Consider the following 11,434-nt stretch of genomic DNA (forward strand, 5'->3'; position numbering starts at 1 on the left):
AATTAGAGACAGAGACTGAAGTGTGAAGATCAATCAAAGGTAAGTGTGGTCAGAGGAAGAATGTTTGTGTGTGTGTGTGTGTGTGTGTGGATCTAGCAGGAGAGGGCCCAAGGAAGTATAGTATTCTACTCACGAGACTGGCCCTATTCCCCTGAGACTGTGTGTGTGAGTGTGTGTGAGTGTGTGTGTGTGTGTGGGTGTGTGTGTGTGTGTGTTTCCTTCCTCCCCCTCCCCCCCCACCTCACTTTCCTGGTCTTTATGCTGACACAGGTCCTGCAGAAAGAGCGACACCCCACCACCCCACCCCACCCCACCCCAACCCACACACACACACACACACACATACGGACAAAGCTCAACGCATTAACCTTGCAACCTCAATAGTAAGACTTTTCAGTTATGAATGAATTAACTCCACACCTATGTTATATATGCAGAGCACATGCAGTTAGTCTATTGATTCAAAGGGTTTCATGACAAAAGGCTTTTTCAAACAGAGAGACACAGAGACAACAAGAGAGTGTGTAACAGAGAGAGAGAGAGGCAAATAGATAGAGCGTGCCTTCACACTCCAATCTGGCCATTAATGGACACACTCATTGACCTGAAAACACACACACACATATAACACACACACACACACACAGGCTGCCAGACAGACAGACTGATAGGCAGACAGATTGATTGACAAACAGGCCATCCGATCAATTGATGAATTTTGTTGATTCCAGCCTTCCAATCAATCTGTGTAAATAGCCACGAACTCTCTGAGGAGCTTCTCAGTGTGTGTGTGTGTGTGTGTGTGTGTGTGTGTGTGTGTGTGTGAGAGACCTCCCAGAGACGTTAACAGGTTAAGTGGATGCTGTCAGTGTCTCAACATGACCAAGGTGGCCTTGCGTGAACTCTGACCCTGTCTTAATGTCTGACGCCCATCGCCTCTTGTCTGTCTGGTTTGTTTTATCTCTCTCTCTCTCTCTCTCTCTCTCTCTCTCTCTCTCTCTCTCTCTCTCTCTCTCTGTCTCTTTCATCTACTTTCTCTCTCCTCCTCTCACTCTCCTCTCTATCATTCATGCTCAATCTATGTTGCTTCTTTATTCATAACTCTTTATTTCGATGTTGTCTTTATGTTATTTTATCTCTCCTCCTCTCTTGCTTTTTCTCTGTCTTCCTCCTTCTCTTTCAATCTCTTCCTTCTTTCCTTCTCTTTCCATCATCATTTCATTTTTTACTTGTTCTTCTGCTTGGTTGGACTTGTGACTGACTTGGGGTCAGTCTCACCTCACCCATAACTTGTAGCTTGTCTTTCTCTTCCACCAGCTTGTCTTCTTTTTTTTTATTTTACTATTCCTTTTCCTTTTTATTCCCTCTCTCACCCTTTTCATTTTTTTCTCTCCTCCGGTTCCTTTGGGCCTTAGTATGTGTCATTTTCAATTCATGGTAATAACATGATAACATGATAATATTGGCATGACACATATTGTTATGAACATGTTGTGTTGAAAAGTAAATCAGGTCCATGACCAAACCAGGTTATCTTCTAAAACAAAATCTAAACTCAGCCATGTTCAGTGCTTTCTCTCCCTCCCTCTGTTCCTGTTGTCCTTTACTTCACCTTGAGTTGGGGGAACCATGCGATCAATATTGATTAATATGATTGATGATGGTCCCACAGAACGGTGAGTAAGATTGAACAGTATGGCCTCACAGGCCTGAAATCGTTCTCTACCTCATTCAAGTTTTCAATGCATGAAATTAAATTTTAAATTCATGTCAATGTACAGTACATTGTAAGTTCCAAATCGCATAAGCAATTGAGAATTTGCATATACCAAAATGTGTTATGTCATCTGGATTGTCCATACTCAAATGAAAACAGTCATGAAGGTTTTATAAAGCTCACAGCCCCGCTGCACACTCTCTGTCTACTCTGTATGCATTATAGTTGATTTGTACTTTGCTTTCTCATCAGATGGGATTTTCACGCAACAGAAAGCACAACGGAGGAAAGAGAAGAGGGGAGAAAGCAGGAGTGAATTCCAATAACTTTATGATATATGCTTGACCTATGCACAGCAGATTTAATCGTTTGTTCAAAAGCCCTATAAAAGTAACACACAGAGCACCGAACACACAAATCTACACACACACACACACTCCCTAGGAAGGCCTTTAAGTTTTTAATTTGCGAGATACTCAACATAGCCTTCAAAAGGAATGCATTCCTCGTCATAACGTGACACATTTCACATGGTTTTCGTGAACGAGGGAGGGAGGGAGGGAGAGAAAGGACTGGAAGGAGGAATGGATGGAGGAGGAAGGGAAGGACGATGGAGGAGGAGGAGAATTCCCAAACAGCCTACAATATCAGCCTTACAATATCCTTGACCTTTCGCCGCCTTGTGTGTAAACTATTCATTAGAGTAATCACACAGGGTGGAAAGAGACAGAGAGGGAGAGAGAGAAGGAGAGAGAGAGAGAGAGAGAGAGAGAGAGAGAGAGAGGAGGGATGTGGAATGACAACAAACAAACCTGTAGGAAGAGAGGAAAAAGCCCAAAAGAATCAAAATCGCACAAGGAAGAATGTCCTGGGAATGCAACGCAGGGAATCTGCTTGCGTAGACTGGGTGAGTGTGTGTGACCTTTGACATTTGACTCAGTTTGGCCTTTACTCTGACAAGCTCCAGTCACGGAGCGCTTGTGTGGGCCGACCATTCACAAACAGGGAGGGACGGTGCATGCACAACTGTGCGTGTGTGTGTTGCTAATGTCATTCTCAACCTTGGAGACAATGTCGGGGCTTTATAGGGAGAGTGCATTATGAATCAAAGCGCATGAGAGCCCATTCTGTGTGTGTTAATGAATTTTGCTGACGAATGTAAGAGGGAGAGAGCGCGAGTATTTTTCTGTAGGTGGCCAACGGCTGCTGAGAATTTTGACTTTGCATTGGCTGATGGGATTGCACTTTCTCCTCCGTCTAGGAATCCTTCCTTTTCCTCCTCTCATTCCTCTTTCATTCACTCCCTCCCTTCCTCTCTCTCACGTTTTCTCTTTCAGTTTTCAGTTCAGTTGAATCAGCTCTATTTTGCCAATTTTAACACCACACTTATTTTTTATCTGTTGATTTAATAAGGTCATATACAAAGTCTGCATATCAAATAGACTCAAATGCTTTCTTGAACTCACATTCACACACACACACACACATACACACATGCACACACACGTATATCGATAGGACCTGCTAACACCTGTCAGTCAGCCTCGTATTTGTTTGAAGTATTAACTCTGGTTTAAGCCTCAGAGAGAGAGAGATAGAGAGAGAGAGAGACGGGGGAATGTGGAAGATAAGAAAGAAAAGATGACAGAATGAAAGTAAACAGAGAAAAGAGAAGAAAGAAGAGACGAGAGGGAGTAAGAAAATAGCAAGAGAAAGAAAGGGAGAGGAGGGATGACGGGAGATAGAGAGAGACAAACAGACAAACAGAGAGAGACAGATGCCAGGTTTTGGCTCAGAGGCCTGCTAAAGACAAGACTAACCAGACTAGCTGTGGGAGAAAAGTTGAAAGCACTTGAAGCATTTCTGAGAGAGAGAGAGAGAGAGAGAGAGAGAGAAACAGAGAGAGAGAGAGACAGAGATAAAGATAGGCAGGTTTTGAAATGCTGCAGCCTTCCGCTATGCACTCAAGCTACAGCCAGCAGAGAGCGGGGCTTATCAGACAAAACTGTGCGAAGCGCTAAAAGCATTTCCGATGCCTTTCCCCGTTCCCTCGGTACCACTCAACTCCACCGGCCCCTATCAACTACACTTAGAAGAAAGAGAGAGACGAGGGCTGGAAGAGAATGAGAGGGAAGGAGAGGGGGGGGGGGGATGGAGGGGTGAGAAAGAGGAACGACCAAGGAATACATAGGGGAGAGAGGGAAAAATCTCGGCTCTTGTCTTTGCGCAACCACTTGATATTCCCCAGTGGGAGACAACAATGCAGCCTCAACCCAAACACATAATCTACTGTAGTCCGCATCTATTCTCTCAGGCACCGCCATGCTCCGACAGCTTAGGGTGGTTACACTCATCCCAGCCTCGTCCCCAGGCGTTTCTATGATAAGAAAACACTGAATTGATGAGCACTGTGCACATTCCGGCCTTGGACGCCCTTCCAAACAAAACATTTTCGGCCACATCGGTTTTTGGCAACGTCTCATCCGCTTTAGACTTGTTTCAAGTGATATGAAGAAGAGGACAGTCACCTTTTACACAAACATCATGTATGAATGTGTCATGTAAGGCCATGAGGGCTGGGCTGGCTTGAGTGCAACTCAAATAAATAATACAGCTACACTCAAACTGACCACACATGAAAATGCCCAAATATTTCTGAACAGACACTGGAACTAAGATCATTTTTCAGTCTAGAGAGTAAGGCTTGATCAGTCTCTATAAAAAGGGACCTACAATCTGTTTCCCCCCACACACACACACACACACACACACACACACACACACACACACATACTTCACAGCTAGCCGAGTGCAAAGCCACCGCACTACAATACAGTAATGAATGTTCCATCACTGAAATCACTGGAGTCTAAGAAACTTTTGAATAGAATTCCTGATAAGCTAATGTTGACTGGAAACAAAAAAGAAAAATAGTTCTGGTAAGCAGGCAGGCAAATTGACTCCCCTAGCTAAGCTGGTGGTGGGTGGACCCATGGGTGGCCTTGAGAGAGAGAGAGAGAGAGATTTGTTCATTTATTTATTTCATTTTTCTTTTCTTTTTTTATTAACATAATCATAATCTCTCAATATCTTGATACCCCACATATTTGATATTTTTCTCTTTGAATGTTATTGTGTACCGCATATAAAATGTGTGTAACCCTTGTTACCAGCAAACATTAATTCCTTCACATAGTTTACTGATCCTCACTCTGTGATGGAGGCTCTGGGTATGGGAGCTGAACACGCAGCAACCCAGTTCCTCTGTCCAGGCACTGACACTCTCACACACACACACACACACACACACACACACAAACGCACACCTAGACTGATATTCATCTTGATGCTTTGGCAATATTGTCTGTGAACTTTCATGCCAATAAAGCACATTGAATTGAATTGAATTGAAAAGTTGAGAGAGAGAGAGAGAGAGAGAGAGAGAGAGAGAGAGAGAGAGATAGTGCTTACTAGTCCTATATACCGACATAATTCCCGACCAAGCTAATCAAATCAGACATAGCTGCTCTCTCCCTCCCTATAACCGGCCCGTGAAGGTCCGTGGAGTCGCTGCATCGCTGGGAGCCAGGCCCTCCATTGTGTGCCGACACCCTAATCAGTTTCATGTGAGGAGCATTAGAGCGGCTGCCAGCCCAGTGAAACTGACAGTAGGGGAGAGGTCAGAGCTGCCACTCTCTGGTCACTGGTTATTTCTATTTCTACAGACATGAAAGACGTTATATTAACACTCATGTGGTATCGTAACACTGGTGTTTTGAGCCAAATGCTGTATTTTCTCATAAGACCATAACAATGAAGAGACCGGCCTGTTTGTGATTTCTTTAAATTAAGACCCCACCCTCTGTTGTCAAGCAAGAAATACAGATGGTAAAATTATACAGTGGGGAGTTTCAGCCAAGCAATCTTATTACTTTTCCCCAACCACATAATAGGGGAGGTGGGACTATTCACACCCATCTAATGCCTTGCTACAAGTTATTATGGACACTTTAAAAGTGTTATGGAAGTATCATAACAGCAATGAGACATGAGCAAATTTCTGAGGCAACACAGAGGGGTAGCATTGCTTTCAGCAGGAATAGGGATTGGTAAACAGGACAAAATCATTGTGGATAACACAGCGGACTATAAGCAACAAAAGTATCATGAAAAATACAGGTGATCACAGTTATTGGTAATATTGTTTATCTGCATTGCCTCAAACTGTTGTATCATAGCCTACATGCATGCAAGTATTTGAGGTATTACATGTCATGTGTACTGTATACAATACTTTGCACAGTGTGTATTGTGAACTCTGTTTGTATGGAAATCTGTCAGACCCTAATAGGATTATACTGATGCACCAGGATGATATTGGCCTTTTATTAGATATTGGATATCAGCCAGTCAATGTGGTCTACTGCCAATATTATAGAGGTTCCTAAAAACCTGCAATGATTTTGTGCATAATTTATGAAATAATTTAAGTGTTCAATAATGTTTTTGTGAATTAATTCTTCATTTAAAGACGGTAATGTACCCCGGAGTATCCTCTATTGAATCAGTGGGGTGGATCACCCTGCTGTAAATGCTGTTGCAGAGGCTTTCCTACCCTGTGAACTAAAACATATACAAGCTGTAAATGTTCCTGAGTGGCCACTGCAGGCCGATGCAACGCCTAATAGGTCTTACATGCAAAGCAAACTCAAACCTAACATCACCTGACTAGTTGTTCACGGCAACTACAGCCTCTTACATAAGAGGATTCTACTCTTCATTAATCATAACACACAAACACACAGACACACACACACGTGTAGACGCAGGCACACACCCTTCTGAGGATGGCAACTAATCTCACTCTTGCAGAATGGAATGTTGTTGTTGTTGCTGTTGTCATTTTGCACAAGACAAGGGTCAGACAAGCTGTCCTGAACAGCCAAGTTACAGTACCTGATAAACATTATGCAGCAGTGTATTTTGATGGAAAAGATGTTGATGCATTTTTTGATCCACTAGATACCTGGTGGATTTGAGTTAGTCTCAGTTCTTTTCCCAAAAAATCCATGCATGGGTCACAGTATATGACAGTTGGAATCCCTCCTTTTCTTTCTCATCCACTCCTAGTCTGGCAGTGACAGTCCTCTCTCTCTCTCTCTCTCCCCCTCTCTCTCTCTCTCTCTCTCTCCCTAGTGACAGTCCTCTCTCTCTCTCTCTCTCTCTCTCTCTCTCTCTCTCTCTCTCTCTCTCTCTCTCTCTCTCTCTCTCTCTCCCCCTATTGCTGTTTGTTGGCACTCGCTCCAACTGTATTTGTTGTGGCACTAGCATGCCACAGGCCCCAGTTGCATAATGACACACAGAAACAGGGAGCTAACTCCCAGACACTGCATTCATTCATCAACTGGGCCTGAATCAACAGCAAGCGGCATCTGTCTGAAGTACGACAAGCAGTTCAGATGCAGAGACGTTGGTCATTGGATGGAAAATGTCTGAACTGCTAAAGCGTGATGAGCAGTGCTGCAGAGTGAAGCAGTGGGTCAAAGCTCATTAATACAGTCAGGTGATGGTCAATGGACACGCGGTGATGCAACCTCTAAATCTTTTCCTCCTGGCTGCATCTGGGTGTAAACAACATCACATGGCGGAGAGAGAGAGAGAGAGAGAGAGAGAGGGGTGGGGGGGTGGGGTGCACGACTAAGTAAGTAAACCAAAAGCAAATCATCAGACAGAAAATCATGAAAAAGGGAGTGGAAGAAGAGAAAAACACAAGAAGAAACAAGAAACAATCTGCATTTAGAGGGGGGTCAAAATTGAGACATCACATACACATACACACACACACACACACACACACACACACACTCATATACACACACTGTGGTTACACTGCAAACAAAGAGGAAAAAATGCATTCATACAAGGAACAAACGAAGCAATATCAAGATTGCCCAACACACACACTCTGCAATCCAATCTCCAACGGGTCACACGATAGCCGGTCTATCACCCTTCCCCCATAAGCTTCTTATTATTTTGTTGTGATGGATGTCTCTGCTCATTTCACGTTTTCCATTTTAACTGTCTGTCAGTTTCCAGAAAACAGGAAGGCGGCCGAATCTGTGGCCCTGACCCCATCGGTCACAGCACAAAGAGGCAGCTTGTTAGAGAGCCGGCCCGTCTTCCATCCACTCGGACTTATAGCTACTCAAATCTGACTCTGTTTCTGTCTCTATCTCTCTCCTTCTCTCTTACTCAGCACACAAACACACAAACAAACTCAAAGCCATGCATACAATCTTCATATCCTGCACTTTGTCTGGTTGCAGTGATTGGCTGACCTGGTGGCGAACTTTATTTTGCACACAAACACTTTACAAGAAAGCTAAGACCAATCACTGCAGCCATAGAGATCACATTATGGGATGGCAGGGTGGTTTGGTGGTTAGAGATCTACGTTCAACCCTGAGTTCTGTGCATCCACCCTGCTGAAATGTCCTTGTGCAAGATGCTAAATACTTTGCAGATCCTGACCTCTGACTTCCAGAGGAAGGCAAGCGAAAACTGAATTTCCTTCCAGCGGCTCCCTATCTCATTTGACTGAACTATCCCTTTAAATTTAAAGGCTGACTTCTCCTACGTGTCCGGATCAACCAACAACCCGGTCTTTGTGCCCCGGCCCGTTCACTTGTTGGCGTTAAGGAGAACAAGTCTGGCACCTGCTTGCTTCGCCAGCATCATCATTTATCAAGCCACAATACAAAGGAGCCGTTTGGCACCGCGCCCCGAGCGCGTAAAACAGTAGAGCACAGCGGTGGTGGTGACTGCGCGGACACAAGTGCAGCTTCAGCCTCATGTAAAAGACTGTTTCTGAGCTCAAAGGCTGCCATCGACATGATCATATACTGATAATCGATCACTTTGCTGCTGCTGTTTTGGCTCTGTGTATGGGCGCGTAAACCAACATGACAAACTGCGCTGAACTTGCAGGTGCAGATACAAAAGACACTAGCAACAGTTAAGCTGACATACATCTTAATGACAAAATCATAGTATAGCACATCATACTTAGTAGTATCAAACTGATGTAAATTGTATGAGGATAGGGTCTTTTAATAGGAAAATAATTAATACTTTTCTGAAAGTATAACTGATTTTTGTTTATTGGTGGTTTGCTTTATGATGCTCTCCGACTGCAGGTGATTATCTACTTTTTTATTTACTGCTAGATCACTGATCATCTTCATTGATCACCAATAGTGTCGCCTTGATGTTTGTTCCCTCCACCTAGCCAGTACTCACCTCCCAGTCCGCTGAGAGTCGCTGCCCAGGAGGCTCCGGAGAGCAGACTGCACACCGAGAGCAGGATCAACATCACACCGCCTGGAGTCATAATGGTTCGGCTCCCGTCCTGGTCCAGGAGTCGGGGTTTTGGAGCTCCGTCCGATCTCGGTTTCAACGTCAAAGGTCCCGGTCTCCTGGTTTCAGCTGTGAGCCATCCTGACCCGAGCAGAGAGCAGCTACAATCCCCGGGTTCTGTGTGAGTGCGGTTCAGTAAGGCGCACAAGGCTCAGTCCCATGCACTGTGAAATAAGTTGGAATGTTTTTGTAAATGCAATGTTTCTTTAATATAGGCCTATCTTGTTTTAGGCTATTTATCTAGAAGAGGATATTCTTGTTCCAGTAGCCTATAGGTCTGCACAAGCAGGAGAAGTGCATGCATCCGCTCAGCGCAAATGTGCAGGTTGAATTATCAACTGAAAAGCGACATTGCGAGAAAAAGGAGATTAGACATTATTAGTAAGCTAACATGCGTGATGTATTCCAGTTAAACTGCTAGCCAAAGTAATCCAAAGTCAACGTTAACGGGCGTCTTCTCGTGCTGGAATAATGTCCGGTGTCCTGGACTATAATAAACCGGAGACTCGGTCTGTGCCCCGGTGTCGCCAAGCCTGTCCCGCTGCTCACACCAAATCTCCAACCGTTTCCAGTTTAAATCAAACCAGGATATTCTAGAGCAAGCAACACCTAGAGAATCAAACTGAACTCTTCCAACCGGCTGAAAAAAAAAAAACACAATCCCGCGAGCGCGCTGTGGCTGAGAGGCTCGAGCGCTGGAACGGGTGAATAGCGTATAGTGTAGCGACCGACCGGCTCGAGGATGTGCTGCTTGTGCTCGAGAGCCTGGTAGAAGCCGGAGAGCTCCAACCGTCAGGCTCGAGCCCCGCCCTCCGGAGAAGGCAGCGCGAGGGAGTCCAACAGGTAAGCAATGATGTCACGTGGCTGACAGGTAGGGTTTTTTAAATGGACTTTGTTTCCTTGTTCTGCAGAAGTGCCCCAGGTAGGCTAGTTACTGTCAAAGCTCATTATAGTGTGTACACACTGTAAAAATAGGGTTCTCCAGGGTTCTTTAGGTAGAGGTTCTATAGGCTTATAGCAGGGGTTCTCAAATGTTTTTATGTCACGGACACACACACATTAGGGCCAAAGACTAATTACAGGTTTCACTGTCCCCACTACAATCAGTTAGTAGTGGTGACAGTGAAACCTTTGATTACTGTACACTTCTTATACTTTCCCTAAGTGGGAGAATGTATAAAATAAATCATTTTCAGATCAAGGCTTCTCTCTATATATAATTGTATAACGTCTTATTCTATAATCCCCAATTATATTTTTTGTAAGATCAAAAATGGTTGTATTGGAAATTATTCTCAGCATATTTATTTATTTCCCTCCATTCTAAATAGGATCAGCCACTGAGTCTCTGATCAAATACGTTACACAGGATTTCCCCACACTGAACTGAAAGACCTTTATGCAGTGAGCATTATTGCAACATTGGAACCCATTCAGAAACCCAATTTGAGGAGAAAACAAGTCTTATGAAAGCAAAACTCACTATTAAACATCCCTGAATACACCCTTGATTTTGATTTCACTGGTTAGAAAAAGCAATATATCAATAGGTATAATGTCTGTTTCAAATTTTTCCAAGACTTAGCATTATTAATCATTCATTAGACGTCCAAATGATCATTAAAGAATATAGACTTGAGCCAGGCTGCCCTCTGCTCATTTGAACTCTGTGGCCAGGCTTCCCTAATCCACCCTGTCAGTCATCTGACATCATCGGGGGAGGGGGCGGAGCTTCTAGAGTAAAGATGATTACAGTAAAGCGTAGAGATGTGAGGTCAACGCTCTGCAGGCCTTACCCTCACTCATAATCCACAGACAGGTTGTTTTTTCTGTCTTATCTTCAGGAAGTGCTGCATATGGGAGGTTGATTAAGCCTTTACTACAATTACAGCTGCATAACATCATGTTGTGATTTTTTTTTTTGGCTGAAAATGAGCATTGCGATGTGAATTGCAAAACCACTGGACAGACATTTTTCTTGTATATTTGCTTTTTCAGTGCAAAAGTTCATAAATGCGGTTTGAGACAATAATTCTTGCAGTTTTCAAAGTTAAAAGATTCTCTCTCTCTCTCTCTCTCTCTCTCTCTTTCTCTCTCTCTCTCTCTCTCTCTCTCTCTCTCTCTCTCTAAGCATCCCACGACGAGAGCGGCGCGGCGCGGCTACGCTGACCGGCCGATTTCACGGGGCGGGGGTGCAGACATGTACCCCCGACGACGGGACAAAAGGGCGGGGTCACGGAGGAGACCGGATTAAAGGATTTGGGAGCCGGAGGAGGGAAGGGAGGAGGAGGAGGAGGA

At 44.2% G+C, this 11,434-nt stretch overlaps 1 protein-coding gene across 1 annotated transcript in view; it reads right to left on the bottom strand.

The window, feature by feature from the left end:
- sema4f (sema domain, immunoglobulin domain (Ig), transmembrane domain (TM) and short cytoplasmic domain, (semaphorin) 4F) overlaps positions 1 to 9,874 on the bottom strand; it is a 63,526-nt gene extending 53,652 nt beyond the window's left edge. The window contains exon 1 of the mRNA XM_071543175.1: positions 9,020 to 9,874. Within this exon, the coding sequence (XP_071399276.1) occupies positions 9,020 to 9,110 (91 nt within the window). The 5' untranslated portion in view covers positions 9,111 to 9,874. The remainder of the gene's footprint in view (positions 1 to 9,019) is intronic.
- Between the last annotated feature and the right edge of the window lie 1,560 nt (positions 9,875 to 11,434).

The sequence above is a fragment of the Centroberyx affinis genome, unplaced genomic scaffold (assembly GCF_046629955.1).
Source record: "Centroberyx affinis isolate AG114_WGS23_722 - 3 ecotype Tasmania unplaced genomic scaffold, CSIRO-AGI_Caff_v1 ptg004254l_1, whole genome shotgun sequence".
Taxonomy (NCBI): domain Eukaryota; kingdom Metazoa; phylum Chordata; class Actinopteri; order Beryciformes; family Berycidae; genus Centroberyx; species Centroberyx affinis.